This window comes from Chanodichthys erythropterus, chromosome 11 (genome assembly GCF_024489055.1).
Source record: "Chanodichthys erythropterus isolate Z2021 chromosome 11, ASM2448905v1, whole genome shotgun sequence".
Lineage (NCBI taxonomy): Eukaryota > Metazoa > Chordata > Actinopteri > Cypriniformes > Xenocyprididae > Chanodichthys > Chanodichthys erythropterus.
The window spans coordinates 21,546,113-21,570,099 of NC_090231.1; the positions used below are offsets into that span (position 1 = coordinate 21,546,113).

At 40.1% G+C, this 23,987-nt stretch overlaps 1 protein-coding gene across 5 annotated transcripts in view; it reads right to left on the reverse strand.

Moving 5' to 3' along the window:
• Positions 1 to 23,987, reverse strand: part of znf536 (zinc finger protein 536) — a 174,957-nt gene that overhangs the window by 26,255 nt on the left and 124,715 nt on the right. For all 5 annotated transcript variants that reach the window (XM_067400578.1, XM_067400574.1, XM_067400575.1 and 2 more), the window contains 2 exons: positions 20,638 to 20,796; positions 13,100 to 14,803 (listed from right to left, as the gene is read on the reverse strand). In XM_067400578.1, coding sequence (XP_067256679.1) covers positions 13,100 to 14,803; positions 20,638 to 20,796 — 1,863 coding nt within the window. The remainder of the gene's footprint in view (positions 1 to 13,099; positions 14,804 to 20,637; positions 20,797 to 23,987) is intronic.

Genomic DNA, 23,987 nt, shown 5'->3' on the forward strand with positions numbered 1-23,987 from the left:
TGTAAATTACAAAAATGAATATGGAAGCGATGGAACCGACGGCCAGGAAGGGGGGAGGAGAGGGGGGCATTTGACGCCGTTCACGGATGAATAGATTTATGTGCACCCAAATGTGAGGTATTTACGTTCTCTCTCTCTCTCCTCGGTCTGATTCCGCTCAAGCACACCACTATATATGCCGCTGATATTTAAATGTACATGAATATTAAAACATAAGTGCAGGTGAAGAGGATGCGAGCGGGGGTGGGGGGGGGTTTGGGCGGCTGGTAACAGAGTTCTATTTCGATGTGTTTGTTTAGCTGCTGTTCGTTTAGTTTTAATGTCAGCCGCGAGTACAGCTCCCTTGACGCTTATGGTAGAGGTGATTGTCATCAATTCGCATCTTGGCATTTAAACCACCTGCTTCAAATATGCGTATTTGAAATGCAAATAAACTGCATATGCCCAGACAAATTAAAAAACATGGTGAGTAAACACTTTTGAAGTCATAACTTTCTCTCTCCTTTTTTTCATCAGGGACTTGCACTGTCAAATGTTCTTTTACTTGAGAAGGCAACGCCAGACAGATAATGCCTCTCAGAGCAAACCTGCATAATACTAACTGATTATATATTTATTTATGGTTTTGTTCACAAGGCATAGAAAGCGGTTATGTTTTTATCTCGGCCTCAGCTTGATTCTTATGCCTCTGGAGTGTTTTCGATTAACCGTTTCTGTCTCTCTTTTTTGTCCTTCTAAAAAACGAATGCATTATATTTTCTCTGCTTATTTACCACCTCTCTCTTCTTCATCGCCTGACACTACCGTTATTCAAACATCAATAGCTATACGTCTTCTTTAGCACTGACTCTTACTTTCATATTGATATTTATATGTGATCATTACTTTTCTTCTCTAGGCTTTGTCTCTGTGTGTCAGCTCTAAGGTGTAATATCCAATAGTGCATTCAGAGCAAAACGCAGAGCGAATATGACGCATCGGGCTGGACGCCTTTATAATGAACCCCGCACATAATTCTTCTTAAGGAGTCAATTTAAACATGATCATGTTTCGCATTTATTTTTCTTTCTATTTGCTTCATCTGTTTCTGTCTAGGCCGTGTGAGAGGATACCATGATAAAGATGAGTTTTTAATCAGGCAGATGGCTGACACGCTAAACACTCTTCCTGTATGTGTGTAATCATTGCCATCACTCTCATTAATCATCATCATCCTCATTTGGGTCATCATCATCGTCATGTTTTAGATGAAATAAAAACACATTCACAATGACAATCTGTGCTTCTGCAGTATTTTTTTTTCTACAAAAAGAAATGAAAAGAACAAGGTGGAGAAAAAACACACCAAAACTTCTGCACCACTGCTTCCCAGCATCTCCCTGTTCTCCCGGTTTTGATAAAAGTTGCTGAATGTTGTTTCTCAAATTAACGAGCATCCGTTTCATTTTGTCAGTTGAAGAAGTTGAAATAAACAGGGAGGGAAGATACACATGAAACAGCTTCATTAGCGTTAAGGACCCCCTTCTAAAACGCACCGAACGCCGGGTTCACCGCTTCGAATATCGGTTGTGCCGCCAATCGGGTTCTCAGAAAAGCACCTGTCATCTGTGAGACGAGCAGTTGTCAAGCACGAACAGTGACCGTGCACCACCAACGCCGCTGCCGCTAACGTTCACGCACCTGTCAACCGCAGGCAGGCAGAGCGCCTGATGAGGTGTTACCTAATTGTGTTTTAGAAAGCGATGACACCTCGTCTCTACCTCTCTCTCGCTCCTCTATGATATGTCTCTTAATGCAATTAGGCATAATGAAAAACTAGAAATGGTGAACACTGGAGGGCTGCTGGAAGTGATGTGGGGTGGGGAGGGGGTTTGGACTTCCTGCAGAGAGCAGGCATTCAAATGAGAACATAATAGGAACATCAGAACAAGAGCAGTATTTTCTGTGAGATGACAACAACATTAAAAAATCCAGGTAATTAAAAACATACTCTGTGTTTTGTCAAAGTGGCCGTCATTGTTGAAGTTGAAGCCTCTCACACCCCCCCCTCCCTAACGATTTTGGCATAAATACGAATAATGATCTCGGGAAGAGAAAAATGAAGAAAACGGTCAGAGAAAAGCAAGAGAACAACAACAACAGGGGAAAAAAAAAAAAAATCAATCAAAGTATTAGACTGAAAAGTTGTTCTGTTCTCAAGGACATCGAGTTCTCGGGCATTCTGTCGGAGCTGTCCAGTATAAAAAAATGAGACATAACTTGGATGAGACGCCAGCGAGAGGGGAGGGGGAACGGAGGGGGGGAGAGGAAAGAGACACAGAAATAAACCCAACTCCCATCTGATGACCAGCTTGTCTATAATACTGAATCCCTGCACCGTGCCAAGATGCAGAAACAGGATAAGTCCAGATCGGAGAGATTTGAACTGGTCTCGGGCCTGCGAGAGAGGCGCGACAACTTTCAAGCATGAACAAAATCGCTGTTTCACCTGCTTACCAGTCCTTTTCGTAAGCCGATAAGAGATTTGAGCGTAAAATCGAGTGAGGGAAAGAAAGGGAAAAAAAAAACATGATGCACGGCATTCATCTTATCGTTTTCTCCCCCCAAAAATTACAGGACAGATGATGTGGCCATCTTGAGATCATTTGTCAACTGTCAGCCTGGGTTGACCTTGCAAAAAAAAAAAAAAAAAAAAAAAATACAAACAGGGAAGTGGCTGATATCATCTTAACCGAAAAAAAAAGGAGAGCGAGGAGAGAGAAAGGACTGTTGTTTTTGATAATAAAGAGACATTTTGCCTTCCATTTGCAGTGCCAGTTAAAAGCGCAACCAACATGGAAATCCATTACGAAACGCTACTTAAAAAGTGTGACCAATCCTTGTGCAGTCAATTAGGGACTGGAGACAGACTATGATGTTTGTCGGTTAGGGTCTGGCGCATTCTGATCAGCGAGGATTTAACGATGAGAAGGAGAGATTTGGTTAGCTTTTTATTCTTGTTGTTTTTTTTATCCCTTATTTTTTTCCATGGGGGAAGGATACATAGATAGAGGGATGACATGGATGGGAGGGGGCAGCCAAGCTCCACTTATCTGTTCTCTCTCTCTCTGTCTTTTCATTTACAGAAGCATTAATGTGCACAGCTATGTGCTCATCCATTGTTCTGAGTTTTACAGCATGAAGAATGCATTTGTGGAACGGAGATTGTCAAAAAAAAAAAAAAAAGCTGCGTTCTTAAATTCAGTGCAGAAGAAAGACACAATATGTAATCTAAAGTATGCAAAAAGAATGATTGGCCGGAATAAGTGGGGATGAGGTTTCATATTAAAAAAGATTTATCTTAAAGTATGGTGTTAATCCTCAGATTAATCCCGCCCCCCCCTCCCTTTTTTTTGCATGCTGGCTTTCATAAAACCTATAACCCATAAAGTTCTTACATTTTCTGGAAACAGGCACGCTAGGCCTGATTTTACAAGAATTGCTGCCCAATGAATCATGCCGAGAATTCATCCTCTAGTGGTGTGCGACTCCAGAACTGATAATTAAACAACAAAACAAGTTTTTCAAAAGGAAGTGCAAAGAAACAAAGAACTTGTTACATAAATGCAGGAAATTTCGTTCACTAATCAAAAGAAAGAATAATGGCGGTTATCAAGGATAAATGCAAGAATTGTTTTCAAAACTGCTGGAGCAAAATGTTTAATAAAATGTATTAATATGAATAATTATTATCATTGTCTTTCCTCTTTGTGTTCTATATAATTTGTAAATCAGTGTTCTTTGCTTCAGTGGAAACTCATCACATTAGAACTGCCTGTAAACTGCTGTTAGGCTGAAACATATGGGTGCATGCAGTCGTTAGCCCACTTCATAAATATTTCATTCATATTTCCTGTTTGTGTGTGTGGAGTTGTGTGACTGAAAGCCTATGCATGTGTGTGTGTCCGTGACTTTCTCGCTCTCTCTCTCTCCCATTTTTTTTTTTTTTCTTTCTCTGTATAATTAAATCTCAGCAGATTTCCTTTGAAACTGCTAATCATACCAGTAAATCAAGGCTGAGATTTATCTTGATGAAGGAATAGAAAATAACTTCTGAAAGTAACAGAAACACCACTCGAGAACAAACAGAAGCAGGCAAAAGGTGAGCTTGATTTCAGACTTTGCCACGTAACTGTCATCAGCCATCATTCAGCCTCAAACACGTTGGAATCGCAATATTCTCCACGCAGGCAGTGTGTTATAGTGTGCGAGCGAGAGCTAAAATGGAATCACAGGCCACTTATTGAGTTCTTGCGGACACAAAAGGCCTACTGTTGCAGACAGCTAAAGCTGAGGCAGTTACTGTACCTTTCAAAACTAATATGTAACCATATCTGTTTTAAAAGGACGATTCATATTACTGTGAATGCAGGAGGAAAGTTGTTCCCATCTCCCAGGCCCTAGGAAACTCGAGTCCCGACCTAATGGCCCTCAATTGGAAGGTGGCCTTTTGTGGAGGGGGCATCGCATTTGTAGAAAAAATGACACATGAAATTTTTGTGGTGATGTAAAACATCTTCAGCTTTTTTTTGATAGCACAATGGCACTTACTGTGCTTTATGGTCGCCGTTGCGACACAAAGGTCATTCCGTATATGACTCAGCGGACAAGGGCAGCACTGAATGAAAATTAGGTTATATGTGATCAACCAAGTTATTAATCTGATTAAAATGGATTCTCTTTGCTTCCTATTTAGCAAGGCTTGGGAGAGAGAGTAACACACACACACACACACACACACACACACACAGATGAAGGGGGAGGAAGGGAAACAATAGAACATTCTGTTTATTTATCCACAGAAGAGTGCCAGCGCAAACTCCAGCGTAAATTCGCTAATGTAAAAGACAACATCAACGCCGCAAAATATGCATTTTTACTTTCCACATGCAGCGGTGTCCTTGCGCTGCTGCCTCATCCAGGTAACCTTTCTAATCCTGATTAAATTACTGCAATTAGAACAGCAGCTCTCCTACCTCCCCCCATATTTCCCTAATAAACAATACGCCATCTTAAATCCATTCGATGGGATTTGCATGGAACAATGCTCGAGCTCGTGCGATTTATTTCCATCTCTACAGAGGAATTAAGTGCATTTTTTAACAGCTAATGGTATAATGTGGGCTTATTTCTCATGCAATGCTTTTCTTTTATGTCGCTCCTCCACTCTTTCTATTTGCAGGAACTTTGCTTCCACCCTGTTTATTTGAAGTCTAAATCAAATGTGGCTTATTGGACCGGCTCTTCTTTTCACGCAGCAACTTGAACGTGGAAGTACGCGGATTCCGACAGATTCGTCTGTAATTGCTACACGACCTCTCAAAACACACCCCTGTTGCCTCTGCCTCAGCCAGACTGTGTTTTCTGTATTTGTTTTATTAACTTTAGCGCGTTGTTTGCCATTGATGTGGAATAAAGGAGCAAATAAAAGTTGACATACTTGTGCTTTTTTGCTTTTTTTAACTCCTGCGCCTGCCAGTTGGAGTCGGGGCATATTCTCTCATTATGTTTGGAGTGTATGTCATACGCTGTGTGTAAGCATGATCATTATACTGTGTGTGTGAGGTGTGCCCCTGCACAGGCAGGAAGTGTTGTTCTGCCGGTACAATCCCTCTGAGAGCAGATCGTCACATCTAAGGGCACCTAGGGAACGCAAGCAGCACAGCTATGAGGAATACCTCGAATTGAACAAAGTCTGAGAAACTAAACAAAACAAAAACAAAGAAATAAGATCAAATATATGAGGTAAGGGGGGAGAAAAAAAAAACATCGGGTCTAGGAGCAAATCTATTAAGTATTAGCTTAAGGGTTTCTGTCATTAAATGCAAACTATAGTGGGCTACGGGGGAATAAAAATAATGGAAGCAAGCCGTGATTACTGCGCCAGTGAGAACACTTCATATTTTCCTCTCCCAAGGTTTCCTCTAACAAGATCTTTCTTTCAGTCTAATATTATGAATAGCATAATTGTTTTGCTGTCATTAGCATTGAATATTTCTCTGCCTTTGTTGTCATACTGGAACCCGATCCTTTATTCAGCGACCACTTGCTCTTTTTCTCTCCGCTGGAAACGACGAAGTCTACTGTACTGTACGTCAGCAAGGTACGAGACAGGAGTGAAAGAGAGCAAAATTACTAGGCCTTTCAAAAGCTTTCAGCGCCGCCAAAGTTGATATCAGAGTAAATTAGCGTAGGGAAAAATATTTTTAGAGATTGCACAGCTGCTGGTGGAGAGCAACAGGTACCATCCAGTGGGCTTGACAACAGCTTTTACAATTAATTGCTCTTTGAAACCAGAATTTGCGTTGCTCAGTGACAAGGTGCTAATTCACCTAGGTTGAAGTTAAAATGGTAATATTGAACATGTGAAATAGCACCTCGCCTTTACCCGACGAGCCTTCATCACACTCCGCACAATGGAAAGAGTGGAGAAGCACCAACACTGTCTGTCACCTCAGAGACTTCCAAGGAGAGAGCGAAAGAGAGCGAGCAGTCTTTCATTGCGAGAGCGCTTCCCTCCGGCAGTGTGCTCTGAGATGGAGAAGCGTGGGACAAGGCTCAGAGACACGGTCTGATGTGTCATGTCAAGAGTCTACCTTTACTCTGTAATAAGACTGTTTGACAGCTCTTAAATGTACCACAACAGTGCGCTCGGAGGCTGACAGCATTTAAACTCCTGGAGACAGGTTAAACGTCATCTGTCAGAGAAGAAGGATTCGTCTCGGAGTCTTTTACAAATCAGTCGAATGTACCATCCTGGTTCATCGCAGGTTTTCTGGTTCTGACGGTAAAGAGCTAAAGACTACGGAGGGCCTCTGAGTTCCCAGGGGAGGGATTATGCGTACATAAAACAAGGACCGGCTGACCCTCGGGCCGTACGCATCATCAGAGTGTGACGCATTCTCCCGCCTCTCCGCGGTCGCCCGAATGCAGGGTCTGCGTGGATGCTAGCAGACTAACACGAGCCATATTACTGTTAATTAGCCACCTGATGAGGACAGCATTACTGGCAATTATCAAGTTTCATCCCTGCGCTGCTTTTTGAATGTGGAGATCTCTTTTTACCAAAAAGGAGATGAAAGTCCGGAGCAAATAGCGAGCGAAAAAAGGAAATCAAGAGATGTTTTGTCTGTTCTGTGTTATATTCTCTCGTTCTCGCTCGGCGCCTGTAATAGTTTTAGTTGTCCGTAAATTAGGAGACCGCAATAATTACTTAGTAGTAATTGCTATGTGGTAAATGAGCATGTCATTGAGGTGGCATGCAGTAGTGCATTTGTGTGTGGATTAAATTGTGTGTGTGTGTGTGTGTGTGTATATATATATATATATATATATATATATATATATATATATATATATATATATATACACACACATACATACACTGTATACACTCAAACCAAAATTTATTCAGACACCTTGAACATTTCATTCATTAATACAGTTTATTCACTATAGTTTAAAAAATGGTAATACAATATGACAAGATCTCAGAGTTAAACTGTGTCAGAAAACATTTATCTTAGTTATGTCAGATAACAGTGTCTGAATAATTTTTGGTTCCAAATTTTTTTTAAACAATTTTACTGGTAGACCACTATATAAACAATTTTTGGGTATAATATGTCACAGTTCACTTTATTTTGCTATCCTCACTTACATAAATGGACTAGTGAACTAGTGTCCTGAACCCACTAGTACAAATATATAAAAAATATCAAAAATGTCTGAATAATTTTTGGTTTGACTGCGTGTGTGTATAATATATATATATATGCATAAAATGAAATCATACTAGTCATACTACTCATACAAGTACAAATTTTTTATATATTTTAGTATTTTAGTAATATATATATAAATCTATATATAATTTTGTGATTTTATTATAAAATCATATATATATATATATATAATCATATATATATATATATATATATATATATATATATAAATTATATATATATATTTATATATATATATATATATATATATATATATATATATATATATATATATATATATATATATATACACACACACTGTATATTATACAATTGATATTTATTTTTATTGTTTGTTATGTTTAGAACAGATGTATAATTATATCTAAAATATCATTACATATGTTTCTTTTTAGATACACACTTTTGGTTGTCACTTGTTGTCCAATGGAAAATCCGGAATCAAAACCCACTGACAACCACTGCTATATGGTATTTGATGTACACTGACATATAATGTGAGGAAAATCTTCTGGGAATTGAGAGCAAAGAAATGTTACAATGAGCAAGAAAGGTCTCTTTCATACTAATTGTTACTTACATGGATGTGTCATCATGTTCCTCGATACGAAGAAAAAGTCACAAGTCACGCGTCTGTTTCTATACATCTGTGGGTTCACTGTGCGCATTGCAGGCACCATATGTTTTTAATTATCATAATAGAACCTGGTAAGAGAACAACACACACTCACATGAGCACTTTATTACCACACTCACTGAAGAGAGATGGAATGAAAATGAGAAAGAGTGAGAGATAGAGACATTTAAAGTTAGAAGAAGTTAGCGAGGGGAGGAGATGAACTTAAGGCTGACAGGAAGACAGGAAGTAGTGCACTTTCTCTGACCCATACCAGACTAAGGTCAAGACCCACCCAAGAGAGAATCTGATCCTACACCCTCCTGACAGTAATAATTGGCCACTGGTGACTAAACACCATTTACATTTAACTACCCACTCCTGTCTGCTGGTCAAGATACATGCTAACACACACACACACACACACACACGCACACAAACACAGGCTAGCAGACAGGCGCTAAAATGAAAAGAAGTAAAAGTACCAGGAATTCCCACATTGACACATCTTTAACTGCATCGTTTCTAAAGCCTTTTTTATTCAGTTCAGAGTTTGTAAGTATGCTGTTACATATTAAAGAAGGACACGTAAATTGATAGACCCAAAAGGATTTGAATAGAAGAAGAAGAAAAGGAAAGATATAAACCAATCCTCCTAAGCATACATCTCTTTTCTGTCTTTCTACAGAGAGTTATTCACTCGCTTTAAACACCCAGGCACTATTTCTCTCTGTGTCCTTCTATCTTTTTCCATCTCCAATCATCTGTCATTCTCACTGAGTGGTTTGGAGTGAATGGGGACAGGGTTCACTGCTTTTCCACCAGGGGGTGTCATGGCCTTATGAACTAGGATGGTTGGGGTGAGCAGCCACCTCTTTCATCAGTCCTTCAAGTCTGATCTCTCTATACGTACATCCTCTTTCCCTTTTTTTCCTGTCCATCTCTCTTTCTCTGCCTACTACGCAATTGTTGCTTGAGGAATTTCTTGTCTGTGTGGCAAAAGTGGATTGTGGGTGGTGGCTGGACAGCTCTTAGCAGTAAACATCTGAAAACTGCTCCTGTGCAGTGTCTAGGGCCTCAGACTCTCACTCACACAGACACACACTTCATACTATTAAGCAGGGTTAGAGATGAAAACTCACACACTTTGGGCAGGCCGAGTAACTGTGCTCCGTACCACGAGCGTGCGCTCACAACTGCTCCTGTGAGAAATCTAAATGTGGCCATTTTTCATGACGGCTAATGGAGACAGGGCGGGTGAATCAAGATAACTGTTTACACTGCAAGCTACGACGACCACGACAATGAAAACAACAACAAAAACAAAACGGGGTGAGGGCAGAGAGTGTGCGAAGAGCTCGGAGAGAGTGATGGTGGCAGATGAAAAGGACACTAATAATCTCGTTTCTCTTGTTCTCTTGTTCTTTTTCTTTGCTCTAAGTGGTGCTTCACAATAAATGAAAGCACTTTTTCCGGTGACACGTTTAGATTCTTATAGCGCACCAGCAAACATTTAAAAAATGTTAAAGGTTACGTTCTCACTGTCTGCTGGCCTTAACAACAATTCGCACAGGTGCTCTAGATAACCGGGACTGATGTGTGGTTATTATAACATGCGTAGCTTATGATGATACGTTGTTAAATTAAGGGGAAGACAAAGAGGAGCAAAAGAAAGACAGACAAAGAACACAATGCTCCAGACATGTGCAATGTATAGATGAAGATATGCCACTAACAGACCTAGTATTGATTATATGATACACTTACACAATGGCTGCCTTGCACAATGGAACAAGGCCATTAAGCAATGTGAACAATACAAAGCCAATCCAGTACACTACACACAGTCTGAGGTGTCTGATAGACCTCGCCACTAAATCGTAGATATACTTCATGATTATTATGTGCATTTTTTTTTTTTTTTTTTTGATTGTCTGTAAATGAACTCTCTGAATACTAATGTGAGATTTCTTCCTGGCTTCAGGTTTAAAAATAGATAAATAAAAATAAAAATTTGTATTTTCAGGTATTTGTTGTGTTTGAAGTAAAATGTTTGTTTATATGGGAACAGGTTAATCTACATGTAAGATACTTGACACGCAAGAGAGAGTAAATGTGTTTGTGTTTTTTATAAAAGCGGTATAATAATGAGGGTGTCACTTTAAAATGACTCTCACTCGTTTCATCCCAGATGTCACGGCATACCATATTCAGCTGAGATTTCTAAATATTAATGATTTATGCATTATTTGCATACAAACCTAATGCCAAGCCATTTCAGATAATCATATTTTGCCCTGAATTAAATTTTCAGAGGGATTTTTGCTTCATCTATGCCCAGCCCCAAGGAACCATGCAGAATGTGTTTCAGTCAATTTTGTACAAAAGACGCAAGCACAAGAGACCCAAGATCAGATAGTTCCACCTGTATGGTATATTATATTTATTCTGTACAAACTGTATGTTATATCCCTACCCCTAGCCCTGTCCCTAAACCTGCCGATCACAGAAAACTTTCCACCTTTTTACGTACAGTATGATTTATATTTATTTTCCTCATAGGGACCAAAAAATGTAGAACAGGTTCAGTGGTAATACTAACACATTCCCTTCAGAAAAGGATGAATAAACTGTCTGTTGAGTTCTCCTCATGGTCATTCAATGCTTTTACTGTATGTATTACTCAAACATGCCCACACACTGTCACAGCGTATACAGAGGCGCTCGACTGGCCGTCAGCATCCACCAGCAACAAACTGATGGAGTCATGCTTTAAAAATGCTAAACAAAAAACTTTTGTTCTCCAGACAAAGCCTTATCTCTAAAGGTCAGTCCCTCTTCACAGCAGCAGTAGAAGGGAACGTCACAAGGGCACTTTTCAAATGTCTTTTTTGATTAAAGAAGGATATTACAATACGATACATTCACTGCGATGACAAAAAATAGCATTCATTTTCAGCCAAGTGAATGACCTCCTCTAATATTAAAAATGCAACAGGTTCCTCCATGACAGACATATTTTCCATAATTGAAAGGTCAAAAGCATCATTAATTGTTAATGTAAACCATTTTGAAGGGGGAAAATGAAACACATGCCAGTCTTGAGACTTCACTTTTCTCTCTACTGTATGATTGTCTTATTTGATAGATGTTGCAAAAACTAAAAACTAAACACTATGGTCTTCCTTTATTTGTTACTTCAAACTATCACGGTTGGAAGATGCTTAATTCTTTAACAGCTGCTCAAACATTTGTTCATCTCTTTGACTAGACATTTAGCCTGTTTTTCTTTTCCTTTTTCTCTCCACATAACTGACTCACATTATCAGCTGACGTGAGTGTTAGTGGTTGACTCACTTGTGGTCAATATTATAGTGCAACAGAGATCCAAATGTCACAAAAAAAGTAATATATAGGGAGCATATATTTATATATGTATAAAGAAAAAATAACCATATAAAATTACTACTAAAAAACCTATACTGATTTTGTGTCAGTGTCAAAATCAGTGTTGATAAATTTGTGGTTACTTATCAAGCACAACACAAATTAATTCTCTTAAATGAACAGCTAGATCGTTCCAAAATTAAAGGAACAATAGGTATTAAGATTTGTGAGAATGAAGCAGCTTAATAAAACATGTCTGTTTAAAATACTTGCAGTACTAGTTTAAACCACCCTTTGTAATCCTACACCTATTTGCAGTAAGATTGTTGTACTGGGAGCACAAAAAAATAAAAGTCTGCCTTGCTCTCCTCTGTGTTTGCAGAGTACAAGTAATAACACCAATGTAAAGCACCAAACTAAAAATGTCTATCTCAACTGAAAATTAGCATCTGCTTAATGAATAATATATTAAAAGCAAAAGAAAAATGGAGGACACATACGTTTTATTACCTGACTGTTTTACTTCAGCAAAAGTAATCTTTCAACTGCAAGAAATACCCTTTAAAAAGACGACTAAAGGCTGTGGCACACATTTACTTTCTACTACAGCTGCCCAAACCAAACTACGAATTTAATTCTTGGAGATTTACTCTCTTTTTTCATTCACGGTTACTTTCTTTTTCTTTTTATCACCAAATTTACAGAAAGGGCAGTGTGAACCACAGTAGTCTCAAGGAGCACCAGTAACCTTAGCAGAATCATGAAAGCTGGCAGATCATTTTTCACAAGGCCATAGATCTCGGGCTCTTATAAAGTAATGGGCTTTTGGGAGAGGCCTTTATGAAAGCTAAGATAGTTAAGTTCTGTGTGCTAGAGATGACACAGGGACCATCAGCTCCTGGTCTGCTTCAAAGCAGAAACCCTTATTCCCAGAAAGAGGAGGGAAGGAGAGAGGGTGGTACTGGAGCTCTTGTAAAATGACAATATAATAAAGATTAATATCTTACTTTGTCATCCTGATGGTCTCTAAACTTGCCCGAAATAAGGTTGAAATCACTCAAAAGCAAATCTTACTCCTTTGGAGAGTTTCTGTATTGGTGTGTTTCTGACCAATGAGGGAGACATTGAACAAATGTGTAATTGGTTCACAAATAAGAAATAGTAGATTCTGTTGTGATGTGCTGCTCATAATGTAGCGTATATCATGTGTTTACTTGCCAGAGAGTGTGTATGTATAACAGTGAGTCATTTTGAAAGTCATTGTTCATTGATTTATGACACTAAAAAAGAAGTTTTTTGTTGTCATACTCACCAGAGGGGTCGTTTCTTTTCATGCTGCTGGTGCCACTGCCTGTTCCATTGGAGCCGCCGCCAAGGCCTCCGTTGAAGGCTGCGAGGTTCTCTGAACTGTAGGCCCGCAGGACAGATAGCATGTTCATCTGGTGCTCCAGGTGGGCCTGATCAGGCTTTATCAGGCCAGGAGGACCACCGCTTGAGGACAGAAGACCAAGGCCTGTCTGCTGCCACTGCTTCTCAGGTGTGGAAGGATGAGGAGGAGAAAGCCCAGAGCTTTGGGGGCCCATTGTTAGCTTGCACCTTTGGATGTCCTTCGCTGACAATGGAGATTCAGGAAGCATTTGCATGGATCCACGATCCTCCTCCTCAGCATCACCCATCTCCATCTCCTCTTCTTCTCCGGGCTCCTCTTCATTATCTGAATGCATATGCCTCTCTGTAGCAGTGGGGTTGGGTAACGATTTGTCACGACTCACTTCATCTTCCTCAGACTGGCCACCATGTTCCTCAGATGCCTCTATCTCACTGCAAGATGCCTTGTCGGATAGGTCGTCCAGAGGGCCCTGACCACCCATATCATTGGGCTGAATTTGCTGCTGGTCCAGGAATCCAACAGGCCCTCTAGCAGATCCATCATACACAGGACCAAAGGGCTTGTAGAAGTCACTGGAGAATGCTCCAATGGAGGCTCCATGCGGGGGCTGCTCCAGATGGTTGGACCAGCCTGCTTGTCCCTTCAGATCCCCAGACTCATTTTCTCTGTCCCTGGATGGGGCTCCCTCATGGTGATGAAGAAGGCCTGGTGGTGGAGGAGCCAAGCCAGTAGATTTGCCAGCATGGGAAGGCTCTCCCAGGAGGTGCTCCTTAGTATCTTTGCCTGGGCCACACTTGCCTTTACCAAGGTGGTTGGCTTGGAGATGGAGGGCCATCAGCTCCACAGAGGCAGTTGTGAAAGAGCAGAAGAGGCAGCCATGCCAGGCGACATTGTCCTGTATGGTGATAGAGGCTCCAGGGAGGGACCCTGCTTCAGGTCTAACGGACAAATCCAGAGGCTCATACTGTGAGCGTCCTCTCTCAGCTGGCTTGACATCATTGGTGGGATTCTCTTCCTGGTTGGCATCACTGGCTCTTTTGTTCTTGACCTCAGCACTCTCCTGGCTAAAGTGCTGGCCATGCAGCTGACTTTCTCTGATCTCTTTCTCTTTCTTCATGGAGTTGAGGACAAAGCTGTCCATGAAAGCCTGCAGGGAGCCCTGGAAGTTGACTCCATTTCCCACCATACTCTGGTAGGCCCGGCCCAGGTCAGAGAAGCTAGCAGGACTGTCCCCTGCAGAGGCTGGTCCCTCAGGACTCTTTATGTTCTCTGTGGTGGGCTCTGGCCCTGGTCCATGGCGATCACGTTCCCTTTCACGGTCTCTGTCTCTGGGTGAGAGCATTCCTGGTGGAGCCCACTGATGTGGGAGCATTTGACCCCCTCTGAAGTCAAGACCAGAGGGCATCATGCCTTTGAACACCCCACGGAGGACATCGGGACGAGCGAAGACCCCACTGCCGCTGCTGTTCTTGCTGTGGTCATCTTTGTGTTCAGAAGATGGAGGGTGGTTGGCTGAGGGACCGCTTCCATTCTGTCGCTCACGGTGATGGCGCTCTAGGTGGTACTTCAGAGAAGCTGACTGAGTGCCTGCATAGTCACAATGAGGGCACCTGTAGGGCTTTTCACCTACAGTGAGAGTGATAGAAAGAAACAAAGACAGACAGGAGCTGATGTCAGTACAGCAACAATAATATAGGTGCCAACAAGCTCAGCAGGAACTCTGGGCTTGTTCCACCTGTCAGAAGAAGAGCAAAATGAAAAACAACATGTAAATATTTGACAGGAATCATGTCAGGGATTACATCAAGCCTCTCTAAATCTCACATTCTGCAGCGTTCGACCACATTTATCACTTAGTAAACAGTCCATCAGCCTTTTTGAGAGGAGGGAGGAGTTTCAATACGGGTCGATCCAGCTCAATCCAGCTCCTAGGAGTGAGCCATCACTCACGTCAGCGCCATAAAAAACATATCACCATATGGTGCCTTCAGTCCACTACAGAGATCATATTTTCAACTGACAACAAAACTGTCTGGATGTTATCTCTGTTCACATGGGGAACTGCAGGCTTGTGGTGCTGCTGGTTGCTGCTGTCTTTCTTTCTCGCTCTCTCACTTTCTGTCTCTCTTCTGGCCTTGTCTGCTGTCAAGTCTCTACCTTGGTGGTTGAGCTTTTCTGTGGACATTCTCTATTTGCAGTTTATCACCGTAAGGATAAATCAAGCCTCACACAAGCTCTTCATTCCCCTCGGAGGACAAGTGTGACCCCTCAGTCCAAAATGCACCTAATAAAAGGCCCTCATTTGAGAGTGAAGATAGTCTAAATGATATAAACACACCATATGTGGTGCACATGAACATTCCTCATAAGGCAGCCTCACACTGTGGATTACAAAATACTAACCAGCATGAAATGTACTGTAAAAGAAGGCATGCAGGCAGTTAGGAAACACATGCAAATGTACAAGAATTCTTGTTAAAAGCAAAAAGAGAGCAGCATTTAACAAGAGAAAGAGCCTAAATTGCATTTGCATGATCCAATCAATATCGATATAAAATACTTTCTGACAACAATTAGAATAGGCTTGGAATGAAAGCTAGATTTATAAGATCAATAAGCAATAAACTAAATGCAAGGCTTGATTTTTGAGACCCTGTAATGTTTCAGGAATGAAATGATGTTGTGCGAGGTGGAAAAAAGACAGTGAGGGAGGGAGTTTCGAGAGATATGGGAAAATGAAAATAAAAGCATGTTTGTCAATGTGTGTGTGTGTGTGTGTGTGTGCGGCTATAAACGCTTAGATTATACACATGGAAAACATTTTTTAACCCAGAAAAAATGTTGCATTGTTACGCAAGACTGAATTGAATGATTTAAGTCTGGCTCTGTAGTAAATCATGGATATAATTAGCAAATGGCATAGTGCTCAAGTAATTTATCATTATTTGGAGGGCGCCATTCCAGAAAAAGAATGGAAGATCTGCAGACCCACTGCACAGCTTCCTAAATAAAGGATTGCAAACATAAACTCAATACTATATTGATAAGGAACAAATATACAAAGGGACATATAGTGAAGGGCAGGGGAGAGAGTGAGAAAAAAAAGAAAGGGGAAGAGGGCCATCTTTTGTTCTTTTACACAAGAGTGTTTGAAGCGCATATTCAAAAGGCATCATACAAGATGAGCTTTTAACCCAATAAGTGCTTATTCTCTGAGCAGGATAACAGAGGCTTGATGTGATTCAATAAGGAAACGTCCTTGATGCAAATGATCATTTTCAGTTCCTTTAACTGGAAGGAATGATACTCTGTACCCAAAATTAGAGTACAATTAGAGTGATCTGCTTTTCTCCACCCTATCTTGGGCGCCTGCTTATAAAAATTCTGATAAAATCTTAATTTATTTTTACTTAAAAAAACAAAAAAAAAACATATTAGGACAAATATTATGCTAATAAATTATGCAATGCTAAATCTATAATTCAGATCAATTTATACAGGTCTATTACGCATATACATTTTTTTAAAATGTGAACACTATCGCTGGTTGTATGTTTATGTGAGTGTGTGTTCAAGTGCTTGTGTAAGTCTCTGTGCGTGTGGCATGTTCTTTGTGCACCATTTGGGCTCAGTAAGACATCTGCTCCATCATACGTCAGGGGCACGTGTGACATCTGGGGAATATACTGTATCCTGCCTTGCAACATTACACACAATTTACTGCTAAAGGTCATTATGTACCCGTTAATCCACTTTTAATTGATATCCACACAAACAACACAACCTCAGGGAAACAAAATGGATCACCAAGGCAGAGAGGTAAAGAGATTTTTATTTTTCATCTTTTGAAATGAGAGAGTGCAAAACTCACTCAAAAAGTTTCCAAAGCTCACTCTTATGGCTGATGGACTGTGTTAATAAAAATAGGGAGGAAAAAATACCACTACCATATCAAATTGCCATCTGGTATAGTGTGACAGGCTTTATATAAATTACAGAGACCTCTCACTGTGAGTTGTACATATCCATTATCATTTCTCAAGTTCACTTCTAACAGAGAGTGTTCAGTCTCAACACTTGAAGTCCAGCGCAAACTGATTTCATATGGATTTGTGTGATTTGTCATGACTCCATAGTAACAGTTCAGAATAAACACCCACAGCCTTTACAGAAGGGCAATTAAAATAGTTAATAGATATGACATACTTTAAGATGAATTTCCATATGGCTTTACAGAATGGTAAAAAGACAGCCTGCATTCCACAGGGGGATAGAAAGAGAGAGAGAGAGATTGACTGCACTGGAAAAATAGATGTGTTTTTTTTCTTCCTTAAGCTATGCTTTATCTATGCCAAATGTAGAAACAAGAATGTCAAGGTGTTTGAGCTCTCAAGCCCTCCACGTAGTACCCACAACTTCTATTTACATTTTAAATTACCCCTTACGGTATGGCCCATTACTTCAATCCTTCCATTAATCTTAAAGACTTTTAGAGAAGTAACTCACCATGTAGTAAGCAAATAAGCATTACCAGAGAGCACAAAAACAAAACTTGCGCAAAACCATGCACCAGGCAAAAACTCACTAGTGAAACCATCAGATTTCCTACAGGGAGTCTGATGAGTGACCTTTGTAATTTACAGCGCTTATGGTTTGGAACAGTAGCAACTGACCACAGACCTGAGTTTAATCGCTCTCTCTCCATCTTCAAAGTAAACTTTCAAATTGTTGTTCGATACAACCATAAACCACCATCCAGCCGTGTAAGCCAACTCTCCTCGGTTCTGTCCAAGTCTTGCTCAAGATGCATAATGGCTCCCAATCACCAAGGTGAACTCACACGGCCGATGCCTGTCTGTTCTGTCTCTCTTCAAACAAAGGTGATTCGTTTGGCATGTTGGTTCCCCTATAGCCTCAAGTTATGCGTAGCCATTGTCAGGAGCAAGGACCTTTTTATTTTTTATCTACAGCTGCTTACTGCTAAATACTGCCTTGTCCAGAAGGGGACAATCTGTGTCTCTAATTGCTGTCACTGAAGCCTAGATTCATTATGTGACTTTCCCATTAAAATGTGAGCATTAATTTGTATAATGAAATATCACCCACTGCAGTGTTCATTAGCTGTGGCCCCACACTATACGCTGCACAATGTTAGCTACCTAGAAAACTGTGCTTAATTTCACTAATGGATATTTTCCCGCTCACTGTTGGAGAGGAAATTAATACTGTAACATTAGCTCTTTAACTTTTGGAGAAATTTAAATTCACTTCATTCCTTTCAAGCCGACGTTAGAGAGTCATTAATCTAACATTGTGTCGCACAATGCCCTGGCCTCCTCAGTAAGCAACGCCATTGTGATGGGATAACGGCATCGGGATTGAGGCCCGCTTTGTGTCATCCGCATGTCTGATTGCTTTAAATCAAGGCAGGATATTTGTTTAATGTCAATGGCATAGTTTCAGCCTGATTGGAAGGGCCTGTTGTTCCTGTAAATTATCCGAGCAGAGCAATCCGAGACCTGCGCCGTATCTCTGACGTCTGTCAGCCAGGAATCTTTATGACAAACCTATAACCGATCAGCAAAGAGTCACACATCTTGCAAGTGCATCAAGGCTCGTGTAAATTGCTGCATCGACAGAAAGTGAAGCGTCCGTGTGTAAACACGCTCTGGCCACACCGCACACACGTGGGCCATCCCGGCGAGCGGAGTGAGTGAGTGAGTTAACGGAGGCTTGGGACGAGGGCCTCTGTTTCCTCTCGGCTGAAATACGGCCCTACTGGGGACCCTTACCCCCTGCTCCGAGCAGGCATAACTCAACCTCCCTCAGCTAGAAACATATTTCCCCACTCCATCGGCCGCTCTCCTGCAAGGAGGACATAACCAGCCTGTCTAAAAGCCTTAACCCCTCTGTTTAAAGAAAATTTAAACACTTTGCAGTGACTACCTATCATTACATGCATGTATTACACTCTTGTATGTGCAGCATTATCAAGCCATATGCTACATAGTAGTTTAAAGATTTCTTTCTCCGAGTCATTTCGAGGAAAATCACTCTTTCCAACTGCCTCACAGTCCATATTAGATAATAACAAATGCAGATGACAGCGAGCGATCTGCAGACTTCATATGAGTACTGTATTGAAAATTAATACTATTCCCTGAGCTTCTGTTATAACAGAAGATGAAAATACTGCAGGCTTACACATCAGCTCCATTGTTAAGCATGCCTTATAATCAAACTTAATGCTCCAGAATAGCGAAGCTATGTGCTTCTTATTAAGTGGGACAAATACCATCTGGGTGGTCTCCGCTCTACCTTGCATGCGCATACCAAAAAAAATAATAACCATCGATTCCCTGAGCTGCGAGTGATTTCAGTTAGCTTACAGTTATGGAAAGAAGCATATATATGTGTGTTTAGAAGCATTAAGTGAAAACCTTTTAAAGTTTAAGTTTATCAATAAGTTTAAGTTTATATCTCAAATGAGATGTACTGTTCTTCTTTTTATTATTATTATTATTATTCACATATTAAAAGGCTGTCTGTTAAATGTTTACATACTCGTATACATAAATAGAGACAGCAGTGTCCTGAATCTAAGGTGACCTCTGAGTGCTTATCCTGGTTATCCTGCATGTTAACTAGGCCAGCTGTGCCTGCTAGTGAGCCTCAGCCTTGCTCTTGGGTGGAACAGCAGGGTCTCTTGACAGCCACTGGACCAGCACTCCTCACATCATTACTCTGCTGGGCTGGGGCGTCCTCCCTCACATACCTGAAGTTCATTTATGGACTCCGTGTTTTTAAATTCCACTAAACTCGGCTGTGTAAAATGTGTGTGAAAAAAACCTGTGATTAGGCACATGAAATTAAAGGGTTAATTCACCCAAAAATGAAAATTAATGTCATTAATTACTCACCCTCATGTCAATCTAAACCTGTAAGACCTTCGTTCATCATCTGAACACAAATTATGATATTTTTGATGAAAGCCTCTATTGCCAGCAATGTCACTGAACCTTTACAAAGCTTTCCGAATCTTTTGTTTCAAATCAGTGGTTCGGAGCGCCAAAGTCACTTGATTTCAGAAACACTGATTCGAAACAAAAGATTCGTAAAGCTTCGAAGCAGTGGTTTGAAATCACCCATATCACAATATCACCCCATCACAATATCGCTAGATATTGAACCACTGTACTCACATGAACTGTTTTAAATATGTCTTTAGTACCTTTCTGGATCTTGAGAGGTTCAGTGGCAATAGAGACCTCACTGAGCCATCGGATTTCATTAAAAAAAAAAATCTTAATTTGTGTTTCGAAGATGAACGGAGCTCTTACGGGTATGGAACGACATGAGGGTGAGTAATTAATAGACAGAATTTTCATTTCTGGGTGAGCTAAACCTTTAAAGTAAAAGCCTAAAATGCAGTAAATTTGCTTTATTGACTTCTTGCTCACCTGTGTGTATTCTTAGGTGGACCTTCAGATGGTGGGAGGTGCGGAAAGATTTGCCACAGTAGGGGCAGTCCTTCATGCTTGAACCCACACTCCTTTCCCGGTGCTGGGTAGTGGGGGGCTGGACAGCACTCACAGGTTTTGCCATCTCATCCCCGACATCTAAGAAACAGAGAAACAGAGGAAGACATAAGTCAATGACTGTTCTGTTTTACTTCAAATCAGCAACATGCCAGAAAGGTTTTTCCCATCTTGTTTCTTCTGTTGTTCTCAATCCTTTCAGGTTTTGCCACCCAAATCTGCTAACGCCACACAAAGTCAAATACATCAATGAGTTCATGTGCACCATTTTTCCCCCTCCCCACCCTCCGCAACCTGACAGAACGCTGACAGTTCAGAAGCTTTCTTTAGAGATATCACCCCGACCCCCACCCAAGTACATTCACATCCCAACATTTTATCCAGCCTCTCATCATCTGTAGTGGGAAGCATATGGCAGATTGTGTTGAAATGAACAATACAAAGGGGGAAAAAAAGAGAAAACAGCCATGTCAGCAACAGGGTCTTCGTTTCACCGTGGCGCCCTGGTTTTGACAGGTGACGTCGGCAGGGAGCTTGATGGGAAACGGTGATAACGAAGGGCCGCTCTGATTGAGCAATTGTCACACCAATAACGTCTAAGAGTGTCAACAAGTCCACACTTGGAGATAATTAGTCACTATGCTTATATGTGAGATGTCAGCAGTGTTACAACATGGTGAGTTACAGGGGGATCTCATATTGTGTGAAGCATCTGACACTCCAGTAAAGTTAATGTGATACAAGACCAGGTCAGATCCTTTGAGATGTTACAGTTGCCTACTAGAGATTTTCCCACCATTTATTTTATTTTATTGTATTTATTTTATTTTATTTTATTTTATTTATTTTATTTTATTTATTTTTTATTATTATTTTTATTATTATTTTATTTTTTTGTTATTTTATTTATTATTTTTTATTTTACTTCAAACTTTATTTTATTTTATTCACTATGTATACAAATAAATATATTTCTGAAAGTATAAAACAGAAAAAAAGAATAAAAAAATGTAACTCAAAATAATAATAATAATCATAATAATAATAATAATAATAATAATAATAATGTTTTTTTTAAAAACAAAGCTTTGTTAAAACCTCTGTTAAAACCTTGAACCAGGTCAGGTCCTTTGAGAAGTTATAGTCACCTACTAGAGATTATAATGTGCATTAACCATGTGCATTATTTTATTATTTTATTTTATTTATTTTATTTTCTCTGTTAACCCCCAACGTAATTTAAAACAAATATTGAAATATTGAAAAAAAAAAAATAATAATAATAATTTAAAATAGTGTTTCTGTTAAAACCGATTCAGATCAGGTCCTTTGAAAAGTTACAGTTCAAACAGATTTGATTTGATTTTATAAAAAATAAAACAACATACATACAACTCAACAAATTGAAATTAAAAGAAGCTTAAAAGAAGATTTTCCTTAAAATCATTGTACATGCTTTAAAATATTGTGAGCTGTGGCACTCATTTGGGCAATCTAACTCTTCACAATTTCCTGTTTAAAAAAAAAATTCTGTTTCTGTTAAAAAAAAAAAAAAAAAAACAATAACAAAAACATTCCATATGCACAATGCACATTCTGAAACTAAAAAACACAATTACCCTTGTGTAACGGCATTTGGTTCTGTGTCTTAACTTCAGATCAAGAAGGTCTGAGCACGTGTGACCAGCCACAGTGTAAAAAAATTACAGTTTGTAAATGCTTTCTTATTTCTGCACTTACACATGATATGGTGTGTGTGTAGGGAGAGACGTCGTCTGAATGGTGCAACCCACTTTAGCAACCATTTGCCTCAATCAAAAGCTTTTGTACGAGTAATCTTTCTTTCTTTCTGCGCTTTTTTCCTCCTCATTTCTCTACCCTCTTTTAAGAATCAAATGAGATTTGAGAAGTTAAAAAAGAAAGAGTAAAGTCAGCATCTCCTTCTCTCTTGTGACTGATCACATTCCTTCAATTTGCTGCCTCCGTTTTGCCTACACGTGTTACATTGTGATGCGTGCCCCCATTTTCTGACCCAAACATATACTCAACAACGAAACAAATGCAAACAACGACTCTGACCCACTTTAGCTGGTACCCAGACACTTACAAATATTACTCCTATTGGCAAATTTTACAGGCTTTTAGTGAAGTGTTAGGATGTTATTGTCCCACAACCACACACTCACACTCAAATACACACCACATATATGCAAGTATAAATGTGACATTTGAGCGCCAATCATTACTCACACAATATTAAATGTTCCTTTAGGTCCAGATTTTAACGTAAACCATCAGTCATGTCGCTCTCATTCTTACCTACATACTGGAACATCAGACAGATAGATGAGCATACAAAGACTTGTTCTTTCATCTCTGTCTCTCTCTCTCTCTTTAGACAAACACACACACACACACACACACACACACACACACACACACACACACACACACACACACACACACACACACACACACACACACACACACACACAGGCCAGCAGGGCTGTCTTTAATCAGCTGACTGCTCCCCAGCTTTTAATACGGCTGTTCCAATTACTGTAAAAGTCATCCTGCACCAAATAACCACAAATATTGACAGTTTATTGCACAACACATTTATGACATTTGAAGGTCACCCCATATATTACGCATCATCTCTCGGCCCAGGGTGTCTGGAACAGAGAGATTCTCGATAACCCACCACCTATAACTATTTTCTGCATATTGATTTTCCATTTCTCAGCCCTTTTTATGCAAAAGAAAAATCTGCAAGAGACACAGCTTAAAACCGATTGTCACGAGCGAGCCACGGCCTTCATATATTATCCAGTTAAGCCTGAAAACAATAACTCTTTAGTCTAAGGCCTAGGCAAAACATTATGGAATGCTACAGCATTCCTTTATAGATGTTTACAGTCTGACTAATTAGACATGGAGATAATGAAGTTACATCTGTAATTTATGATTAACTTGCTTATTGAGACTACGCTGGTATCAATCATCTCCATCTCCATAAATATTTCATCGACCACTGGATTCGCTTATGAGCTTTTTGCTGCCGTAACCAATAATAAAAAGCATCTCCAAGCACTTGACACAACATATCAATATCCATTGTCCATTGAGTTTGTTGCACCAAAACGAGGCGGTTAATGGTACAAACATGTAAAGCGAGATGTTCGGGGGGCTTTACCGGACCAGCGTTCTGGAACATGCCAGAACAATAGACTGGAAGCGGACAGGAGGCCACTGGGAAAAGCCATCTGGGA